Source organism: Anguilla anguilla, chromosome 10, assembly GCF_013347855.1.
Source record: "Anguilla anguilla isolate fAngAng1 chromosome 10, fAngAng1.pri, whole genome shotgun sequence".
In the NCBI taxonomy this organism is placed as follows: Eukaryota; Metazoa; Chordata; class Actinopteri; order Anguilliformes; family Anguillidae; genus Anguilla; species Anguilla anguilla.
Window position 1 is genome coordinate 31,784,234 of NC_049210.1, and position 22,724 is coordinate 31,806,957.

At 49.0% G+C, this 22,724-nt stretch overlaps 1 protein-coding gene across 8 annotated transcripts in view; it reads left to right on the forward strand.

Moving 5' to 3' along the window:
* ubap2a (ubiquitin associated protein 2a) overlaps nt 1–22,468 on the forward strand; it is a 30,211-nt gene extending 7,743 nt beyond the window's left edge. For 3 of the 8 annotated variants that reach the window (XM_035436435.1, XM_035436436.1, XM_035436437.1), the window contains exons 4-27: nt 309–419; nt 2,141–2,306; nt 2,431–2,508; nt 5,438–5,501; nt 5,796–5,899; nt 6,144–6,196; nt 6,313–6,383; nt 10,541–10,706; nt 11,284–11,560; nt 12,120–12,424; nt 12,517–12,701; nt 13,046–13,262; nt 14,355–14,394; nt 14,777–14,972; nt 15,582–15,648; nt 16,176–16,365; nt 16,776–16,867; nt 17,304–17,354; nt 17,462–17,543; nt 18,503–18,874; nt 20,190–20,291; nt 20,940–21,025; nt 21,326–21,517; nt 22,132–22,468. In XM_035436435.1, coding sequence (XP_035292326.1) covers nt 309–419; nt 2,141–2,306; nt 2,431–2,508; nt 5,438–5,501; nt 5,796–5,899; nt 6,144–6,196; nt 6,313–6,383; nt 10,541–10,706; nt 11,284–11,560; nt 12,120–12,424; nt 12,517–12,701; nt 13,046–13,262; nt 14,355–14,394; nt 14,777–14,972; nt 15,582–15,648; nt 16,176–16,365; nt 16,776–16,867; nt 17,304–17,354; nt 17,462–17,543; nt 18,503–18,874; nt 20,190–20,291; nt 20,940–21,025; nt 21,326–21,517; nt 22,132–22,227 — 3,363 coding nt within the window. In that variant the 3' untranslated portion in view covers nt 22,228–22,468. The remainder of the gene's footprint in view (nt 1–308; nt 420–2,140; nt 2,307–2,430; nt 2,509–5,437; nt 5,502–5,795; nt 5,900–6,143; nt 6,197–6,312; nt 6,384–10,540; nt 10,707–11,283; nt 11,561–12,119; nt 12,425–12,516; nt 12,702–13,045; nt 13,263–14,354; nt 14,395–14,776; nt 14,973–15,581; nt 15,649–16,175; nt 16,366–16,775; nt 16,868–17,303; nt 17,355–17,461; nt 17,544–18,502; nt 18,875–20,189; nt 20,292–20,939; nt 21,026–21,325; nt 21,518–22,131) is intronic. The other 5 variants (XM_035436439.1, XM_035436438.1, XM_035436440.1 and 2 more) reach the window with 5 other exon arrangements.
* Nucleotides 22,469–22,724: the final 256 nt, after the last annotated feature.

Consider the following 22,724-nt stretch of genomic DNA (forward strand, 5'->3'; position numbering starts at 1 on the left):
GGTGCAGACGCCTGAATATTTGTGCGCGAGTGGTCTGCCTGTGCTAAAGCACACCTGTGTGTGAGATATTTGTGTGTGTGTGTGTGATCTGTGCGTGCTCTGTATGTATGCGTGTGATCTGTGTGTGTGTGTGTATGTATGTATGTGGTTTGTGTGTGCTATGTGTGTGATCTGTGCTGTGTGTATGTCACCTGTGTATGTATGTATGGTCTGCGTGTATGTATGTATGTGATCTGTGTATGCATATTTGTGATGAGGTGTGTGTGTGCGCGCATGTGTTCATGTGATCTGTGTGTGCTCTGTGGCAGCTGATGGAGGTGACAGGAAAGAACCAGGACGAGTGCATGGTGGCTCTCCACGACTGCAACGAGGACGTGAACAGGGCCATCAACTTCCTGCTGGAGGATAGCTCAGACACGGTGAGGGGTGGGGGGGGGTCTGACATCATCTGCTCGCTCGTCAGAGGGGAAAAAAAATCTGTCGCCAAGGCAACAGCGCGTGTGCATACACCCTTTCAGTGGCCTCTAAATCACAGAGCTTTAAGGGGAAACGGAATGCGTGCCGTTTCTCTGTCTGCAGTTCTCTCTGCCCTGCCGTAATTATTATTTAGAGAGCGTCGTAGCTTGCGTAGTAAGCTGTGATACGCTGGCTTAAAATAGTCTGTGTATAAAGGACTTGGCCGAACAACAACTTCCTCCCTAACTGGGCTTCAGTTTGGCTGCGTGCATGCTGCAAGTGTATTTCAAGGGAGGGGATTCCCAGAATCGCCCACCCATGTGCTCAGCTTGTCAATCCATTTAGAAAATGGGGGTGGGGGGTGGGGGAGGGACACGGTTGAGTGGCGTTCTGCAGCGGCAGTGGATAATGGAGGCTGTGGAAGAATGGAAATAGTTTTGAGAAAGGGCGAACTTAAATTCATAATGCGTGCTCGAGTTTGGGTGGGACGCTTTAGCCTCTTAATATTTCACGACGGCCGTCCTAGCGGCTGATTGGTGGAGAGGTACGGCCAGGTGTCAGGCCGGAGATCGGGTTACGCGCCAAGGTGGGGGTGTTACGCTCGCGACACTGGGATGACTGGATCTAGAGGTCACGAGATTTTCCAGGATAATTCCTCTGATCACGTATAGGGGCGACATAGCTCAGGAGGTAAGAGCGGTTGTCTGGCAGTCGGAGGGTTGCCGGTTCGATCCCCGCTCTGGGCGTGTCGAAGAGTCCCTGAGCAAGACACCTAACCCCTAACTGCTCTCGTGAATGCGAGGCATCAATTGTAAAGCGCTTTGGATAAAAGCGCTATATAAATTTACCATTTACCATTTACGTTCAGCGCTTTCATAATAAAAGACCACCGAACGTTACCTGGGCTGCTGCTCTGAGTGGGTGATAGAGCGGGTGGGCGGGGCTTGTTGTCATTCACTTTTACTTACCGTCAGTTAAAAACATTGTCCAGCTTGCACAAGAGTGCCGTGTCGAGTTATTTTGAAACGCTCGACGAAAACGCCGTTCAGCGCGAAATATATGCTGCCAAATTTGTGTACCACTCGTCGACGTCTATGATGTTAACCCCCCCTAAGTACCAAACATCCGAGGCCAAGGGATGGCAGTAAACGAGCAAGTCCTCGTCAGTGTGACAGCTGTACAGCTAAAATGGTAACGAAAGACACGCTGCCTGTAAGCTTGGTAGAGCTTTGAAGTAGGGCAAAGGGTTTCGGGACTTGCTGCCGCTGTTGTGCAAAAAAAACAAAAAAAACATCACAGCTCGACTTGAATGTAGTGAAATGGCCTCCTCTCACCTACAGGCTACGTCAAACGGTTTAAAAATGATTGGTCTGTAACTGCCCCTTTCTGACAGTAACTAGCCGACGGTTAGAAATGTGTCTTTCTGTTGTGTCCGCCTTTCGTACGGTATGTTGAAAATTGATGTCGATGAGAGCTTGCGCCAGCAACTGATATTGCCCTTATGGTCTGTTGGACATTTTGTTTTTACTTGAAGCTAACTGCGTTCCACTAATGCACAATTTCTAGCTGAGTACTCTATGTACCATGGTTTTTGCCTGTTCTTAATAACAGGCTTTTGAGTTCAGCAGTTAATATTGTTAATATTTTTTTTTTTCTTCCGTATCCTATTTCAACCACCTCCCAGACCTCTTGGGAAACGGTGGGGAAGAAGCGGGGGCTTGTGAAGGAGGGATCGTCTTCGGAGAACAAGGAAAACAAGGAGAACCGGGAGAAGAGAGGGGAGCGGGAGGCCAGCCGGGGACGTGGAGGAGCGATCAAGAGGGGGAGAGGAGCCAACCGCACTCGGGACGGTGAGAGAGAGAGAGAGAGAGAGGGGGGTGTCTTCGTGTTGAATATGCGCATTGGCAGGCTTGTCTGCTCTGTGTTCCTGACACTGTTTGTGTGTGCGTGCGTGTGTGTACGTGTGTCCTGCAGTAAGGTCAGAGGAGAACGGAGTGGACCTGGGTCCTGGGGAGAGGGGCGTGGACCGCAGAGGACGAGGGCGTGGCCGAGGTCAGAATGAACCCCGCCTCCCCTATTCAGACACTGCAGAAGCACAACCATGCCTGTTTTCCATTTAAAGGGGAACTTCACCCAATCAGGGCCCTTGTTTTATTGACTCCTCTACTGTTGGGAATGCATATTTTTTTGAGGTTGCTCTTGTCTGGTTCTGTATCCTAAATGTACTGTTGCTACTTTGAAAGCTTGTGTGGTTGCCCCGGTGATGCAGATGACAGCTTGGCAGTAATCGTCCTTAATTATTTTTTTTTAGACCATGTTAGGATTCTAGCTCAGAGTTCATTTAAATTTTGGAAACCATTCATAGGAGGTATGAGAGTGTCATCCATGTGCTAGCATACAGAGACCCGGCTCATGCCAGATGTGCAGGGCAAATTCTTGATTGTCCAGCTGGCACCAGTGTTTACAGTCGAACGTGTTGACGCCTCCAAACCAACCGCACGCGCACGCGCACACACACACACACACACACATACACACACACACACACGCACACACATACGCAGCACATTCCTGGGAGCTCCATACGCCAGAAGTAACATATTTGGAATGTGTAGCTGCGCACTCCTGGGAAATCATGTCCGCATTCCCTTCCCTATATAGACTATATCTGTAGCCAGGGGATATATGTTAAGCTCCCTGCCCCCCCCCCCAAATTTGAATAGCCTTACTATGGGGTCTGACAGCTGTGTAATGATATGCCTATGTGGTATATATTCATGTTTGTATGTTTTAATATGTCTGTGTGTTTGTCCTTATGTAAAAGGGGGCTGTGAGCGTTTCATAAATGTGCGCTCACAGAGACTGTGCTTCGAAAGGGTGGAGGTGGAGCGGATTTGTTTTTTTGGAAAGGCTTCTATTTGTGGCCCATAGCAAGTGGTACAGTAAGCCGCATGAGAGGAATGCTCTCGCCCGAGCAGCTGCTGGAGGGGTGGGGGCGAGGGAGTGACAGCAAGGCGGGGGGGTAGGGGGTGCGGGCGGGCGGGAGGGAGGAGAGAGAGCGATTGAGGTAGAAAGGCAAGAGGAGGCGGCGTTGTAGAGCGGAGTTTAGGTAGATTTTTTTTTTTTTAAGGCCGCATGTCACGCACTTACTGCGTCTCCTGAAGCCGTTCCCCTCCCGCCGTGCCGCGACACGTCTCGGGAGGAAGAGAAAAGCGTCCATCGACGGAAAAGATCCGGTTCCGACCGGAAAAACCGGAAAAAAATAGCGAGGCGGATTAAGCGATAAGCAGCGAGCGCTGCGCGGTGACACCTGAGACGCTCTCAGACTGGAACCCCGGGATCGCATCCTGCCGGATAAGCCCGTGGGCTCGGTGCCGCTCGGGGGGGGGGGGGGGGAGCAGCAGGCTTTTTGCGGCGACCGAGCCTCACGTTTCCTGCCGGCTGAGTGCTTATTTTAGCCAGATCAAAGATAAAATATTCAATTTTGCAATTATTTTCAGGCAGAATGTATGGTACCAAGGGTGCTTAGGACCCCCTATTGTTTTTGCTGGGATTATTGTTTTCCTACCGCCTCTCACAACATTTTCACCCCTTCCCCATGCTCAGAAACTCTCAAAATTTGGCGGGCATGTCTGATCTTGCTGCCAATTTATTATGCATGACACTCATGCAACTGACAGTCTAGGCGGTGCTGCAGCGCCACCTACAAAATTGAGACATTTTTTGGTGTACATGCACAAAATGTTTTCCCACATCTACCTCCTCATTCTGAACAAATTTCATAGAACCCCAGTGTCTGCCATATCGAATTTTCCACCATGAATATTTTTCCTTACTGTTTCGTACTTTTGGAATGTCTGTCCAATTCTGAGGAAATTGTGTGACCTACAGCACGGTGCTGTGTTAAATCACAAAATAAATTTTGATATGTCAAAAGATGGTCACATGACTAATTTAAATTTAGGCAAAAATGGCTGACCACGGCCAAAATGTGTGTATGGCCACAAATTTACGCAGATTGCTAAAGTACTTCCGGGAATTATAGACAGCCATATTGTTGACTAGGCTTGCAGTTTTATAGTGCAATATAGGCTGTAGGGGGCACTTTTTGCAGAATGCTCATTTTCATTGGCTCTATGATGCCAAATTGTATGGAGGGAATCCTCCAAGGAATGAAAGAAATTTGACAGGAATCCTCAGAAAGCTTCCCTCCAACAGTCTCGAGAAGCACATCCTCCACAGTGAAAGATTCGTAAAGATAATTACATGAATATGCATAAATTGTGGAATTGATGTTTGACCACTCCTTTAAATCCAACTTCTATTCAAATTTTGGTAATACATGCTCTACATGGGTCCCTGTAAAATTTTTGTATCACATTTTGTGCCACTGCCACCCAAGGTGGCGCTCTATTCAAAATTGCAATGTTTTGGTCATTATTGTAGATGTACTCTTACATCTAATACACACCAAAGTTGGTATGGATGATATTTCGATAAGGTTTGTAGTCCCTGACAAAGTACAAGATGCTACGATAAATATTGGATGAACAATAACTTACCTGATAGAACTGAGTTCAGATGGGCAGCCTGCTTTTTATTCACAGCTTCCCTCCCTGAAATTCTCTCACTGAGGATAACCCTAAAAAAGTCCTGCAGAAATCTCAGAAAGATACAAATTGCAGTCATTGCTCTGCAGCTTACCCATGGTGCTTGGTCCCCGACATTGCTGCTTGCAGCTATATTTATTGTTGTCTCCCTGTTCCTCTGTGCAGTGCTTTTAGCCTCTGATGTGGTAATGAATCCCTTTGCTTATGGGAATGTATGTTTTTTTTTTTTTTTCTTTTTCCCTTTCGAGTTTGTCCAAAGTAACCATGCTTTTGAGCCTGTCTCAGCCTTGTCATTGGCCTGTAAGCTGCAGCACATACGTATGGCTCTCTGCATGACTGGGATCGTCACTGTCCTGTCTTTGTGTCCATAGGGTCAGGGGTTCGAGGCAGGGGCCGAGGAGCTGGGGGAAGCAGGTTTTCCTCACAAGGAATGGGGTGAGTCTTATGTATCCGTCTGTCCTATATTCTGTGTCTCTTGTGGAGATGATGATGGTTACAAGCACATAGCTGAACCGGACATGTAGAATACCTCACTGTCTGAATCTCCTTGCGTGTGTGTGTCTCTCTTGATTTTTAGATATGCTTGCTGATGACATCTACCCTCATTTCACTTTGCTTTGTGCTCTCCCTCCACCCGTCTCTTTTTCCTCTCCCCTCTTTCTCTACCCCTCTCTCTTTCTATCTCTTTCCCCCTCCCCCTCTCTCCCTCCACCTGTCCTTCTGTTCCAGGACCTTTAACCCAGCTGACTACACCCCCAACTCGGGCTCAGGGGCTGGGGGTGCACGTTCAGACACCTGGGAGTCCGGCGCTAAAGACTCTGTTGATGGAACAGGTGAGTTCAGCATGCTTGCAGTGAGGCTGTATTCCATATGCGTTTGGACTGCACAGGAGTTGCTCTTTTTAGAATATCACAGAGGAATCTTTTGCAGTTCTTTTGTGGCCCTGACATTCTGGATGTTTTCGCTCCCCTTCCATCTATTCCCATATCTCTCACTTCACCTTTGTCTCTCCTTCATCTGTCCTATTTTCCATCTCTTCTCTCTGATCCCGCTCCTTCTGCTTTCTGTCCCTCCCAGGAGCCTGGAGAAATTCCCTGGATGACTGGGTCACTGAAGACTGGAATGAAGATGTAAGTGTGTGCGTTGTTGGGAGTGTGTACACGTCACCTGTTCAATCTGGGTTACGTAACCACGGTGATGCCCCTGGCTGCATCAATACACTGACTCTGTTACTCTCGCTCTGCAGCTGTCTGAGACCAAAGTGTTTACTTCCTCCGCTACACCTGGGACTGAGAACCACATCACACCTGGACAAAGGTAAGAGCTAGATATCACGCCTGTGCGAAGGTTAGAGCTAGGTATCACACCTCTGTAAGGATTTGGATTTTTTAAAAAGAAGGGAAAAAAAACAAGTATCTGTCTCCATTTATTTTCAAAACCTGTAACTTGAATGTTTAGGACATTTTGTTCGTAAGAGTGCAGAAAGTCAGTATAGAAACATGATTAAGCCCAGCGATAACCTGTTGGGTATGCTTTGGTGCTAGGCAGCTAAACGCCATCTCTGTGTCCATGTCTGGCACCAGAACGCACTCTGCCTTAAGGCCTTTACACACCAGACGCGTTTTTTTCGTGCGATTAATTTGCACGTTAATAATATTTTTCGAACCTGTATCCAGTCAATGCAAGCTTTCACATCAGCGACGGAATTTCACTGAGCGATATTGCGGCTTTTATTTTTGCGGACCAAGGTCGATTTTCCTGAGGTTTTGCTCCCGACATGTACACATCTGACCAATCAAAATGCGTGTTGTTGACAACGTCACCTTCAAAACATTCAACATGGTGGATCGTTTGATTGTCTTTGTTTCACAGAACTCCGTTTTGTATGATAAAACGGAAAAGAACTACAAAGACAATTATTTCAATGAGCTTCAGTATGATGATGGTGTGTGTATATCAAGCTTACAATCTACGTAAAACGACCGTTGTTAAGCAAAAACCTCTGGTCGTTAATTCTACGAAAACAACGATTCCATTAAGAAAAAATAGTTCCTTTTCGTTTTATACCATACAGTTAACACCAATTTTGGTAGTTTTTGTCATTACATTATTTAGGAAAACTGCATGAAACCATAACTCAATCAAATTAATCTCCCTAGCTCCGTCTTGTTTTTTTAAAATGGTTTGGTCATGCAGTGATATTGATTTCATTTTTTTTCTCAGTGGTGCGATTCTTTTTTAGAACCTTTAATGATTTATTCGCAAAATCGCGTCGTGCTGGATGTGAATATTCAGGCGCGTCAAAATTCGCCTCTGAATTATTCGCATTTTCGTGTCGTTTATTCGTCACGTCCCTGGTGTGTAAAGACCTTTAGTCTCAGAGGTCAGAGGGACTTGTTCTTAAGTTTTGGCCAATTGAGAGGTCTAGAAGTTGTTACTCAGAGGTTAAATGACTTGAATTGTGCTGATTGAAACTCTGAGGACTTGTGACAGAGAATCTGCGAACAGAAACTCAGTTCTCTTGAAACTTGGAATCTAGTGCTAAAATTCAGAGGTTTCTTGCACCTTGCCTTTAGTGAGGTGTGGAGGCTAACTCTGAAACTCAAGCATACATACTACAGTGCCTGGGACACTGTCGCACCTAAGAGCATAAGTTATAATCTGATGATAGTAATAAGATTCATTGTATGACAGCACGTGACCTTACATTACATTCATTTGGCAGACGCTTTTATCCAAAGCGACGTACAAAAAGTGCAATCGTACCTGTCATTTCCTATCATTTCTCTTGATATCTTTCTATGGAGGTCCCTCTGTCATCCAGGCATTTATGCAGAAATACTCAATCAATATATAAATATACTGGACTTTACTTTCCCCTACATGCATACTTGGGACCATAACCACCCAATACCATCTCATAGCTCCATATGCCTCTCTCACATCGCATACCTCCTGCAATTCGGTTGGTATTATTTAGGGTTGGGTCGGTTTCCGGTTTTGCCTGTCCGGTCTGGTGTACGAGCTTAAACTGGTTTGATTTTATGCGAACCGACTGAACCGGCATTTGTCATTATGAGCCGTTCTGGCAAATTAAAAAGTAGCCTACATCAGCAACCTGTGCCGACGGCGCTAAATCCAACTTGTATTGCATTAGTAATAAGCAATATGACAACGTGATTAACATAATATTATGTTTGTTTATAAACAGAGCCACTAGTGTCTGCAAAAAAAAAAAAGAAAAAAAAAAAGATTGACAGGCCGTGTGCAATTTAGTGCCGAGGCCGGCAACATGGAGATCAAATTTCAGTAGACCAATCAAAGGTGGGTGGGGGGAAGACGATGCGCACGGCGCTCGGTGTGTTGTTTACTAGAAAGTTCATGTGTTTTTTGGGGTGACGAGACGAGACATGGCAGAGTTAGTGTCAAAGAAAACTAAAACTGCGCCAATATGGCAACATTTTTTGGATTTGAAGCTGACAAAAGTGGTGCCGCTATGCTCATGTTCTGTCACGCCTATTTTGATCCCAAATTATTTTCATGCAATGACATTCTAAAACGATTGTTATACCCATTGTGACGTACTTAACGTTTTGTTGCAGCGTCGCAGCCAGCCTTGCTACATTCTTTGGCGATAATCTAAGACAAATCAGCAATTTCTCTGGTTTAATGGGTCATTTTCCAGCCTGAAATTTGATCGTATTAGTAAATGGCTACACATGGCCGGCAGCGTCGGCATAGCAACGGACGCTGCAACAAAACTTCAAGTACGTCACAATGGTTTTAGAATGTCATTACCTCACCCGGATCATTTTTGCAGCCCGGATCAAAATTGGCGTGACAGTTCCACTCGGGAGCGGCTGAGTCACGTGCGACACTTAGTGGTACAATTCGGTATTACCGGTTCGGTCCGGTATTTGGCTTAATATCAATACTGGGGTCCCAGCCCTAGTATTATTCACAGTGCTCCACATTTATCATATCATCCCCGGGTTATTTACGTGCTCATTCATGTCATGCTATCTTTCAGTCAATGTGGTTATTGGTCAGTCAGGTTCCTGCCTGACCTAGGGTTGCCTGTGGGAGTCGTGGCCGTCTGTTTGTTCTCGTTCCTCCGGATGACGAGTGTTGTTTTGGTAAAAAGGTCGCAAAACTGTCCCTTTGACCCCTGCACCTGGTGTTGTCAATAGACTGGTATTCCAAGAGGGTAATCTGTTTGAACGACTCACCCCCAATAAACAGGGTTGTAAATCAGCCCATGCAGACCTGCTGTATACCCTTTCCAGTTGCCAGCCTGTTTACAGCCTGTCACATTTGTGGTGCCTACAGTCTACAGCACTGCAATTATGCAAATCCAGAGAGAAGAAACAAGAAGTTGGTTAGAACGCTCAAAATTTGCACCTTACACCTGTGCAAAGGTTTGAGCTAGGTATCACACCCGTACTAAAGTCAGAACTGGGTATTTCACCTGTACAAGGGTAAGAGCTAGGTATTAAACTTGTACAAAGGTTAGAGCCTGGTTTTACACCTGTATAAAGGTAAATGCTAGGTATCACCTGTGCAAGCAAAGAGCTAGCTCAACTGTACAGAAGTAAGAGCCAGGTATCATACCTGTGCAGAGGTAAGAGCTAGCTCACCTGTACAGGGGTAAGAGCTAGCTCACCTGTACAGGGGTAAGAGCCAGGTATCACACCTGTACAGAGGTAAGAGCTAGCTCACCTGTACAGAGGTAAGAGCTAGCTCACCTGTACAGAGGTAAGAGCTAGCTCACCTGTACAGAGGTAAGAGCTAGCTGACCTGTACACAGGTAAGAGCTAGCTCACCTGTACAGAGGTAAGAGCTAGCTCACCTATACAGGGGTAAGAGCTAGCTCACCTGTACAGAGGTAAGAGCTAGCTCACCTGTACAGAGGTAAGAGCTAGCTCACCTATACAGGGGTAAGAGCTAGCTCACCTATACAGGGGTAAGAGCTAGCTGACCTGTACACAGGTAAGAGCTAGCTCACCTATACAGGGGTAAGAGCTAGCTCACCTATACAGGGGTAAGAGCTAGCTCACCTATACAGGGGTAAGAGCTAGCTGACCTGTACACAGGTAAGAGCTAGCTCACCTATACAGGGGTAAGAGCTAGCTCAACTGTACAGAGGTAAGAGCTAGCTCACCTATACAGGGGTAAGAGCTAGCTCACCTATACAGGGGTAAGAGCTAGCTGACCTGTACACAGGTAAGAGCTAGCTCACCTATACAGGGGTAAGAGCTAGCTCACCTATACAGGGGTAAGAGCTAGCTCACCTATACAGGGGTAAGAGCTAGCTGACCTGTACACAGGTAAGAGCTAGCTCACCTATACAGGGGTAAGAGCTAGCTCAACTGTACAGAGGTAAGAGCTAGCTCACCTATACAGGGGTAAGAGCTAGCTCACCTGTACACAGGTAAGAGCCAGGTATCACTCCTGTATGTGTGTTTGTGCTGCAGCCTGGACTTGGCATCTCTGCTGCGCAAGCCCGGCGGGCCGGATATGGGGGAAACGGCGGACGGCGAGCCCCCCTCCGCAGACGGGCTGGGCCACAGCCTGGTGTTCACCAACTCACAGCACCTCAACTCCCGTAGCTCCGCCCCCAGCTACGCCCACGCTGCCCTGGTGAGGCCCGCCACTCACTCACTCATCGACAGAACTGTGTCACCAGGCAGCCATATTGATATGCACTTTTTTGCTTGTATCTTAGTTTTACCAGCTTGTATTATATCTTGGGCTACAATATACCCAATCTCTTTATTTGTTTCTATACATTCAACTTTGGAGGGAAAGGGACTCTCAGGCCGCTAGTGCAAATGGACGTATTGGGGACATCCCCCTTTTACATCTTGTGGTGTGCAAGTCCCTTTTTCCCTTTAAATTTTGTATATTTTATGGTACCTGTGCAACTGTGAAATGCATTTTAGAGTTCAAAACATTTTATACCATTTTCAATTATCTCTGAGATTCCCCATTACCACCCTTTTAGTATTTAGCCTAGCTTTAACTATTGACACTGTGCCGGCCAGTGGAGGCCATAGGCCTCTATTTTGAGGTTCCTCCTGAGATATCTTCCCACTGGGGAGTTTCATTCCACTCAGTCTTTGACTGTCTGTGTACAGACCGCTTCACGTATTAGAGTGAAATGAAATATGGAGTACTGTGTATATGAGATCTGATGCTACATCTCCCTCCCCCTCAGTCCTCTGTCCTGGGGTCTGGTTTTGGGAGCCTTGGTGGCTCTAAGCCGGCCCCTCAGGCATCTGGACCTCCCGTCCTGGATCAGCTGAAAGGATCGGGCCTGGGCCCGCGGCCCGCTCAGCCGCCCGTTGCCGGGGGCAACGGCGCCCCCGCAGGGGTTCCACCGCCAGCCCCAGCAGTGACGGCGGCTTCGCCTGCTGCGGTCTCCACGACGGCCTGGGACATCAAGCCTCCCGTGCAGACCACCACCGCCACCACGCTGTCCTCCCAGTTCAGCAGTGAGTATTGCTCACACACACACACACACACACACACACACAGTCCCGTACTGCTATACTTGTGAGGACTTCCTATTGACTACATTCATTCCGTAACCCTAACCCTAAGTCCTAACCCTAAAACAGCCTCTTGAACTTGTGGGGACCAGCAAAAGCTCCCCACGCTGCATAAGTTTCCTCATCTTTCTATCCTTGTGAGGACATTTGGTTCTCACAAAGACAAGTCTTACAAGTTCACACACACGAACACACACACACTCCAACATATTCATCCTCCCATCATCTACACTGACCCAGCCATATTTAATTTAGCGTGGCTTACCTTGGCTTCATTTACCTTAGCTTATGTTAGCCTAGCTCGTCCTAGCTTGGCTTGGCTTCCTGCCCCTTTTCTGAGGGCCTGAGCCCCTAGAGCGTAACAGTCCCTCTACAAGGGTTGATGAGCCTTTGATGGCAGCACTGGGAGTGCTGTATGACAGAGTGCGAACAGGAGGTTGCAGATGCAAGCGGAAACTGCGCTTGTGGAGCGATCCGTAATGGCCGCCCGTCTCTCCTCCAGGGGACTTCAAGACGCAGCCGGAGCCGTCGCTGGTCCTGAGCCAGCTGGCCCAGAGGCAGCAGAGCGCCCTGCCCCAGCCCGAGCCCCTGCCCCAGGCCCGGCCGGCCAGCCCCGCCACGCGCCCCACCCCCTCCCCCCCGGGCCTGGAACCCTTCCCCAAACCCCGCGACCCCTCCCCGTCCCGCGACGGGCCCTCGCCGGGAGCCAAAGCGTCGTCGACGGCGGCGACGGACCCCCAGGTCAGCGGCGGCTCGCAGCAGAGGCAGATGAAGACGCAGAAGCGCAGGATACCCCCCAGCTCCAAGGTAACCCCGAGCAACGGCCTCGTTTAAACGGCTGCGCGTGTGTGGGCGGGGCCTGACGCCGTAACGGTTGCGCCTCCCCCTGCGGTTGCCAGATCCCCTCCTCTGCGGTGGAGATGCCCGGCTCCGCGGACGTCTCCGGGCTCAACGTGCAGTTCGGGGCTCTGGACTTCGGGTCGGAGCCGGCCCTGCCCGACTTCGGCCAGCCGGACAGCTGCGGCACCAGGGAGCCGGCGCCGGCGGCACAGACGCCAAACAGCCTCTACTCCAAACCCATCAGGTCCGCTCAGACCCTGTCTGGAACAAATCAATACATTTCAGCCCACACCCGTGTTAACCCACTAGCTGAGTTTTAAGTGCAAGATGCAACATACTGTCTGTTATTATGGTTATTTTATTTATTTTTTAAATGCAACAGCGGATTAGTTGAATTTAGCAATGTGAATTGTTAATTAATTCCCCCCAACCTCAGTTTTTGGGATCACAGATAATGTTACTATTTTCTGAAGTTCTGGTGCTCTCTCGTGTTCACTTTCGCACTCTTAATCTCTTACTCTCTATCTCCCTCTCCTGCTCTCTCTCTCTCTCTCTCCCCTGCTCCCTGTCTCTCTCCCTCTCTCACAGTGAACCCCTGGGTAGCTCCCTCTCTATCCCCCTGTCCAGCCTGCCCTCTTCCCTGGCCCCTCCCAGCTCCGCCACGCCCCCTGCCGCCTCGTCGTCCTCCTCCTCCTCTTCGTCGTCCGGGAGTGGCGTAGAGACCGCCGCGCCCTCGCACCCCCACCTCCCGTTCTCCCAGAGCCAAGACTCCTCCTCCTCCTCTTCCTCCTCCGCTCCGGTGTCGGTGAGTACCGCCTCGTCCGCCACACCACGCCCACTACATCGCCTGTAATCTTTACCGCAGTTTCCAGGCAGTTTTTCAGGACATTTTATTCTATGTGCACAACTAAGCATATCTCCATCCTTTTGATTGGCTAATCGGTAAGGATAGCATCTGCACTTGGTGCCCTGGGGGAGGAGACTAGAGTGACTGGAGGATTGTGGGATTGATTGTGAAACATGGATACTGCAAGCTGCTGCTTGAGGGTGTCGTCCCTCCGGTAAAGCAGGCAGTGTACTTCGTAAGAAGTAGAACTTTTTGAGCAAAACGAAGCAATGAGAACAACTGAGGAACAAAAAGACGCGGTGTTGTGTGTTCGTACGGTGCAGTGTGCGACGGCCTCCAGGGAGAACTTTTGGAAAAGTTCTTTCTTGTTCTCCGACCTCCTCCCCCTCTCAGCTATTGGTCCAAATATCACATGGTTGGTTACGTCACGGTTGACAGTTCTGAGGGCAGACTTCACATGCTAATGTACGGTGAGCCAGAGATGGGAATTCTGTGAGGTCCCGCATGTTTGATGAATGGTGCTACTCGTTTCAGCAAGTCATTAAAACGCCTAGCACACATTTGGAAATAAGAGAAAGTGTCTAAACTCGCATTTGCCGAATGTACAGACAAAACTCTCCATTCTCCGTCCTACTCTGATTTAGAGGGCGAGCGTACCATCTCCTTCGCCTTTTTTTTCTTCTTTTGCATAGCTAGATAAACTAAAGCCACTTTAAACACTTTAAACTTTTTGTTTTGCGCTGTGATCTCGCGTAACCCTGCTCTTTATACATCCATGGCGTGGCCGCGAGACGGAGGTCTGGGCGAGATTCCAGCCCCGGTGAACGGCTGCCTCGTACTTCTCCACGCCCCGGCGGCGTGGAGTGACTTCAAACGGCGCGGCGTTCTCACCGAGCATTACCGACGGCGGCGTTCGTGGACGTGGTTCGCCGGTGGTTCTCGGTCCTGAAGTTCTCTCTCCTTGCTGAGCGTACTGCCGGTTTAAGTTGGCTTCTTGTGCGGCGGGTGTGGGCGTGTTCTGACCGAGGTGTTCTCTCGTTGCTTTCGCAGAACGGCTTCAACGGCGTCAGGACCACCGCGACGCACGAAAGTAAGTGCGGCCTGAACGCGGCAGCCTCTGAGCTTGCGAAGCTCACTTAACACGGTGCAGTCTTACAGCGGAAAACTGACAAGCGTACACGTCAGGGTGCCGTGGACAACACATTGATTTAGACATTCTTTTTTTAAAAAGACTAGTTGTTTATAGAAAGCAATATATTTGGCTGAAATGCAGTCACGCAAAACTCATTAGAACACAGGTTTGTGTTTTAGTGTGGAGTTGTATTTAATACAGGTAACCTGAGCATTTTTACAGTAATAGTAGGTCCAGTGTTTCCCTTAGAGGTCCCAGTTCTGTGCAAACAGCAGGAAAGGGTGCTTGTGTTTTGCCATGTGTGATGTCACTGATGATGTAACCATGACCGTGACGGAAGGGTGCGGCTATCGCTCCTCCTCAGCTACGTCGGCCTCCTCCACCCCGAAGCCGGAGTCTCCGGCCCTCGGGGGCAGCAGCGGCAGCTCCGCCCGACCCCCCTCCGCCCTCCTGCCCCCCTCCGTGCCCCCCCACAACTCCGCCCTGCCCAGCCTGGCCTCCGAGATGCCCTCCGCCCCCCTGCCCGCGCTGAACAGGTGAGACCCCGCCCCCTCCCCTCTCGGCCTATAGGAGTGTACGGTGCAGCTGTCTGTCCCGCCTCTCTTTGTCATTTTAATTCAGTTCAGTATCGGCTTGCCAAACTATAGGCACACACTGTTAAAGCATAAACAACAATAAATGAAAATAAGAACAGTTTGACCCATCCTGAGGTAATGCTCACAATGGTTCTAGTTGTAATAATAATTTGTTGACAAGTGATCGCTTTTGTGCCTTTCCTGATGATCCTGGTGCCATTTAAAACATAAAAATGAAAATATTAGTAACTCTGAACATTTTTAAAGTAGCAATGTTAAAAAGTAGCAACAGTTGTACTCAAATGTACATTGTGTGCGTAATTCTTGTCAGTGTGTGTCCATATCATGTGACTGTGGAGATAATGATGGCTACAAGCACATAACTGAAGTCAGCGTGTTGAGAAACCTCACTGTCTGAATCTCCGACTCCTTACTAAAGGAGTTTCAAACGACGTCTGAATGAATGAGATGCTATCAAAACACAATCTTTACCTATTCACCATTTCTCTTTCCTTTCCCTTCTGCCCCTCTCTCTCTTTTTTTTCTTTCTCTCTCTCTCTCTCTCTCTAGCTCTCTGTCGAGCAGCCATGCGAACAGCTCACAGTCCTCGGCCCTCACCTCCAGCTCCTCTCTCACAGTGAGTACTCTTCCTCCTCTTCCTCCCAGAGAGACTCTTTCCCCTCCTGCTCAGAGAGCTGTGCTTTAGCAGCAATGAAAGCAGATTCATTATTCTAAAAAGCTGTCCATGTTATCGGGCTGTGTAATGGTACCACTCTCCCCATCCTACTTCCTCAGACACAGAAGGGCTCTTGGCACGGTTATGCGTAGTTAGCCAAAGTAAATCATTTGTTAAAAGAGAAAAGATTTTTTTAAATCAAGTCCTTTTTCCATTCTAATTTTTCAAAAGTCGCTCTGCTATCAACACGACAGTTAAAAAATACAGTATTTCCGAACGCAGCGGATTTTAGAAATGAAAGTAAGGTACAATGCAATGAATTGGGAAACTTTCCAGGGTGTATTCCTGCCGCTCACCCAATGCATGCTGGGATAGGGTCCAGCTCCCACCGCGACCCTGCCCAGTGGGCTAGATAATGGATGGATGGAAGTGAGGAGGAGCAGTGCTGTTATAACTCTCGACTGTCCACCCCACCCCCACCCCCACAGCACACCAGTGTGGACAGCTCCATCTCCCACACGGTCTCCGCCCCCCTGAGCAGCAACAACGGGACCGCGGGCGGCGGCGCGGTCGGCGTGACCAGCAGCGTGCACGGGACCGGGGTGCTGGGCCTGACCGCCAACGGGACGACCGTGCCCTCCGTCTGCAGGACCGCCCCCCTGCCGTCCTCTTCCTCGGGTGAGAGAGCGAGCTGCGGCGCTGCGTTGTCCACACACACACACACACACACACACACACACACACGTGCACGCATGTATTCAGTGCAGGACATTTACCTACACACAGCACACTGCTTACATTACATTACATTACAGGCATTTAGAAGATGCTCTTATGCAGAGCAACTTGCATTCTATCCAGTTATACAGCTGGATATGTAATGGAGCTATGCAGATTAAGTACCTTTCTCAAGGGTACAACGCCAGTGTCCTACCGGGGAATCGAACCTGTGACCTTCAGGTTACAAGACCAACTCCTTAGCCATTATACTACACTGCCGCCCAACATATTTGGTTAACATGTTTAGAACTGTGGATCTGAAACACAAGATGTGAGAACATTCTCTCACCCCCTGTTCTACCCCGCAGGTAAAGCCCCCCCTAACCTGGCGCAGGGCGTGCCCCCTCTGCTGCCGAACCAGTACATCATGGGTCCAGGAGGCCTGCTGCCCGCGTATCCGGTAACTCTTCCCCCCTGCATCCCTGCTGTCCAATCAGAGCACATTCTGTAAAACATAATACAGCACACACTTTATGCAATGTTTGTATTAGTGTGACGTAAGCTATACATCTAACTGGTAACTTTTTAAAATGTTGATTTGGTTTTATTGTAACATTTACATGGTTCACACTGTGTGCTGTAGTTATGGCAGCTGAAGTCATGTGCTGGAATTCCTTGCCTACACTGTTCTTGCTTTGTCAGCTTACATTTTGCTTTTTCTGTGATGGTGTGTTCCATGTTTGGTGTCACATTAGCCTAGTATGCTGCACTGTAAGGGCCTTTGCTAAATGCATGAATTATTGGTTAGTAGTGAGGAAAGCATATACGTGTGTGTGAGTGATACTCTATCTTTGCTGTGCTGTGACGCCTGTTGCTGTTTTCCCCCCCACCCAAAGCAGATTTACGGCTATGAGGATCTCCAGATGCTGCAGTCACGGCTGCCCATGGTGAGTCTGTGACCTTTGACCCCAGGCTGTGACCCTTGACCCCAGGCTGTGACCCGTGTGGGGCGGTGTTTGTGTGGCCGGGCCTCATTGCCGTTGTCTCTGTGCAGGATTACTACGGAATCACATTCCCTGGCCCAGCTGCTACACTGGCAGGCAGAGATGGGAGTTTAGCCAATACCCCTTACTCAGGTACGCTCCCCTGCTCTGCACACCCTTCAATTCCTTTCTCTCTAAACAGACACTTTTACACACTCATTCACACACTACCCTTTACACACTCATTCACACACTACCCTTTACACTCTCATTCACACACTACCCCTTACTCAGGTACGCTCCCCTGCTCTGCACACCCTCTGATTCCTTTCTCTCTAAACAGACACTTTTACACACTCATTCACACACTACCCTTTACACACTCATTCACACACTACCCTTTACACTCTCATTCACACACTACCCCTTACTCAGGTACGCTCCCCTGCTCTGCACACCCTCTGATTCCTTTCTCTCTAAACAGACACTCTCACTCTCATTCACACACTACCCCTTACTCAGGTACGCTCCCCTGCTCTGCACACCCTCTGATTCCTTTCTCTCTAAACACACTTTTACACTCTCATTCACACAGTACCCTTTACACTCTCATTCACACACTACCCCTTACTCAGGTACGCTCCCCTGCTCTGCACACCCTCTGATTACTTTCTCTCTAAACAGACACTTTTACACACTCATTCACACACTACCCCTTACTCAGGTACGCTCCCCTGCTCTGGAGTCTTACTGTCCCTCCCCTTCTCTCTAAACACACACATACACTCTCATTCACACACAAACGCTCACAGCCACTCTTGTACGCACGCCAACACTGCACCGTCCTTTCAGTTAAACGGCGAGCATCTCAGATACAACGCAATATGCATCGTCCTTTCAATTTAGCAGTGATTCTCTCTCACTGACGGACAGACACACGCACACAGATCGCAGCTGTCGTTTCTGCCCTGCAGCTGTCGTTTCCCCTCAGTGACCACCTGGACCTTGTCAACGCCAACCTTCTTGTGTCCTCTTTAAAAACGGGGGGAAAAAAAAAACAGTGAACCCCTGTTTTAATATGACTCTATAACGTCTATTCTGTCCGGTCGCAGGTGAAGTGACGAAGTTCGGCCGGGCGGACTCGGCCTCCCCGGCGCCGCCCACCAGCCTGTCGGCCCCGCCCCAGCAGGCCCCGCAGGGCCAGAGCGGGGCGCAGAGCCAGGCGCCCCAGCAGCAGGGCGGGCACGGCGGGCAGCAGGCCTTCCTGAACGCGGCCCTGCCGCCCGGCTACGGCTACACGGGCCTGCCCTACTACCCGGGCGTGCCGGGCGTGCCCAGCGCCTTCCAGTACGGGCCCACCATGTTCATGCCGCCGGCCTCGGCCAAGCAGCACGGCGTCGGGCTGGGCAACCCCTCCACGCAGTTCCAGCAGCAGCAGCAGCAGCAGCAGCAGGCCGCGTACGGGCAGCACACCTACGCCTCAGGTGGGTCGGGCGGGAACGTTCCGGAAAGCTCCGCCCATAGCGCGCGTGTAACCAGCTGATGCGTATCAGCGGTCGCGCTAGCCCGCGGAATGCCGCGTCTTTGGAACACAGGACAAAAAAATCTGCTTTTTACGCCAATCCACTCGCGTTCGCCTCAGGTGGGCTCGCCCGCGGCGGGAACGTCGGGCGGGAACGTTCCGGAAAGCTCTGCCCTTAGCGTTCATGTAACCGATGCGGATCAGAGGTCGAGCCAGCCCACGGAACGCTGCGTCTTTGGAACGCAGGACATTTCTAAATCTGCTTTTTACACAGATTCACTTGCGTTCCGATAAAAATACAATTTTTGCCATAATATGCCAACTCGCAATAATGGCACAATAAATGTATGTCGTTCATAATTTATTATGGCACTTGTAATAGAAGCGGAATGAAATAAGACAATGTTTTTGCGTTTACATTGCTGTTAAGAATACAGTTGCGTCAAAATTTATTTTTGCCACACAGGGTAATATGAAAGAAAAAATAAAACCCCTAGGAGTGATTTATGGTTTCTTTACTCGTTGCGTAAGCTGCAGTGGTGTTCGCAGAAATACATTTTTGGACTGGCCTGTGAAAAACTGGGTAGGCTGACTTAGTAGGTTTTTTCAGAATACTTTTCCCACACACTATGCCCAGCTCCAGTGGTCTTAATTTATGACGCTACTGTATTCTTAACAGCAGTGTAGTCATCGTCCTAACTATTCCATCTATGACGCCTTACGTTGGTACAAAAAATATAATTATATAAATACATTTTTCTTAAATCAATATTGCAGCAAGACTAAGTACGGAAGGAGAGTACAGGCTTCACATATAAACTCAAACCAACGTTGCAACACCCTCCCTACCAAGCGACCAAGCTACAGGCACGACTTATTAGCCGATAATTAAGAGGAAGTAACGGAATTAAAATCAGATGGCTGTAGGCTGCGAAGTTGAGAGAAAAACAAGACCATCAAACTTAAAAACCCATGGTCTTTAAAAAGCTATCTAGAGCCAGACACCTCTTTGTTTTATTTTTCATTGAAATGAAGTGCTCTCAGTGCTACCACTGCCGTGTAAATTTTAACAATCTATAAATGACGCAAATATCAGACACCAAAGACGATTGGCTCAAAGAAGTGGGAGTAATCGTTTTGTTGTGGTTCAAGTCTGGGTCATCGTCTGGGGCAATCAGAGTGGTGGTGCTTCTCTGGCTGATTCACTCTGATTGGTTTATTGTGGTACAGAGTGCGTTTAGGGACTGACCTACCCCCCCCCCCCCCCCCCCCGGCAGGGTTCGATGATCTGTCGCAGGGCCCAGGAGACTACAGTAAAGGAGGCTACAGCAGCTCCTCTCAAGCACAGGCCAAAGCTGCTTCAGCCAGCCAGGGGAAAGGTGAGAACACACGCACACACTCGCGTGCACACGCACACGCACGCGCATACGTGCGCACGCTCGCACGTCATGTAGTCTTCACCCCGCTCTGTCTCTCCATTTTACGCTCTGTAGCGTGGTTGCGTAGGTCTGTGTTGCAGTCGCCTGGAACTGCAGTGTGGTTGGGCTGGTCTGTAATGTGGGTGTGTAGTGCGGTTGTGTCTGTCTGTCTAGTACGTTTGCATGGGTCTGTAGTGTGGTGATCTTGGTCTGTAGTACGGTTGTGTGTCCATAGTGTGGTTGCGTGAGTGTTGTGCAGTTGAGATCATCTGTGGTGTGGTTTTGCCTGTGTAGTACAGATGCGTAGTGCGGTTGTGGGTCTATAGTCTGATTCGGTAGAGGGGTTGTGAGTCTGTAGTGCGGTTGTGTGTGTCTGTAGTGCGGTTGTGTGTGTCTGTAGTGCGGTTGTGGGTCTGTAGTCTGGTTCGGTAGCGGGGTTGTGAGAGTCTGTAGTGCGGTTGTGGGTCTGTAGTCTGGTTCGGTAGCGGGGTTGTGAGAGTCTGTAGTGCGGTTGTGTGTGTCTGTAGTCCGGTTCAGTGGCGGGGTTGTGAGAGTCTGTAGTGGGACTGGAATACTGAGGGACTATAACACTGATAAACCTCAGTGAAGCTCTTCCGTTTCCCACAGGAATCTCTGTGACCTCCAGCAACGCCGGAGTACCAGACATGACCACTTCTGTTTACAACAAGACCCAGGTGAGAGCCCGTCTGTGCCCTCAGTCCCTAACCTCTGGAGCTTCAGATGAAACTGGAGTCCAACTGATCAGGCTGGGGTTGCCAGGATAATTCTTAAACAGTTATTTATAACTGAAGGAGTGACACTGCAGTTTCCCTTGTGCCCTTTATGTTATTACATGACATTAATGTAGAGGCTCCTGTCCAAAGCAGCTTACAGTGTGAGAGAGTGGTCCATTCATATGTGTTTATGAGCAACAGGGGATGTTTAATTGTCAGTTTTTGTTACTTCACCACCCCTCCCCCCCCCCTTATTTGCAGTCCTTTGACAAGCAGGGATTCCACACCGGGACCCCGCCGCCCTTCAGCTTGCCTTCGGCGCTGGGAGGGACAGGACCCCTGAACCCCGGTGGAGCCCCCGGCTACGCCCCGGCGCCCTTCCTCCACATCCTGCCTGCGCACCAGCAGCCCCACTCCCAGCTGCTGCACCACCACCTCACACAGGATGGCCAGGTGAGCCGCTAGGCTAATATACCTCTATCCACCTTTATACACCTCACACAGGATGGCCAGGTGAGCCGCGAGGCTAATATACCTCTATACACCTTTATACACCTCACACAGGATGGCCAGGTGAGCCGCTAGGCTAATATACACGAGTACAGTGTAGCTTATATACCTTTATACACCTCACACAGGATGGCCAGGTGAGCCGGTAAGCTAATATACCCGAGTACCATGAAGCTTATATACCTTCACACACCTTAAATTTACTGTGGTGGTCTATATAATGTCCCCTTGCAAACCATTGGAATAATGCATTGGACAGCTGAATGTGACTGGTTAAGACACCCTAAACAAAAACCAATGTGCAGTGGTGTTTCTGCTTTATTGAAATTACGTTACAAGCCAAGTATATGTTTCATTGATCTAAATCAGCCGCATACCATATTCCCTGTGTAGTGCCAGAGAACTTTAAGCCATGCTTTCCAGCACATCTACACACACACCTCAGCGTGTGTTCCCTCACCTGTCTCTGCTTTGTGGGGACTGTCCTCCACACTTGCACACCCCCACCTCTCACACAGCACGTTGCCTGAGTAACATGTGTCTGTCACCCTCTGCAGGGCGGCCCAAGCCAGCGCAGCCAGTCCAGCAGCATGCAGCAGAAGACCCAGGTCACCAAGTCCAGCTACGGTGGCTCCCCCTACTGGGGAAACTGAGTGGGGGGCCCCATGTGACCTCCTACCTCTGTGTACCCCAAGAGAGGGGAAGGAACGTGTACTGACTGGTCAGATCCATTTGTGGTGTAAAGCTAAACCCACACACCCACACATACATACATACATGCACACACACGCACACTACCGACACCCCCTCCTTTAAACCCAGCTCTCATTTATTTTTCCTTTTTTCCTTTTTTTTTTTTTTTTGCTGTCGTTGTACATGTAAAATATTTATGTATGTATTTATATATATACTGTATATGTAACAGTAGGACAATGTGGTTTCTGCATTTTTGTTTTTGAAGGATGTTTTTGTTTACTTTTTTTTCCAAAAGTTGTAGAAAAGATGAAAGTGCATTAAAAAGAAAAAAGAAAACTTAAAAGGAGAGAACTTTAAAAAAATATAACTTTTTAAAAATAAGGGGGGGGGGGGGGCACTGGCTAGCACCATGAAAAATGGGATTTTTTTATACACTATAAATGATGGAAACTGT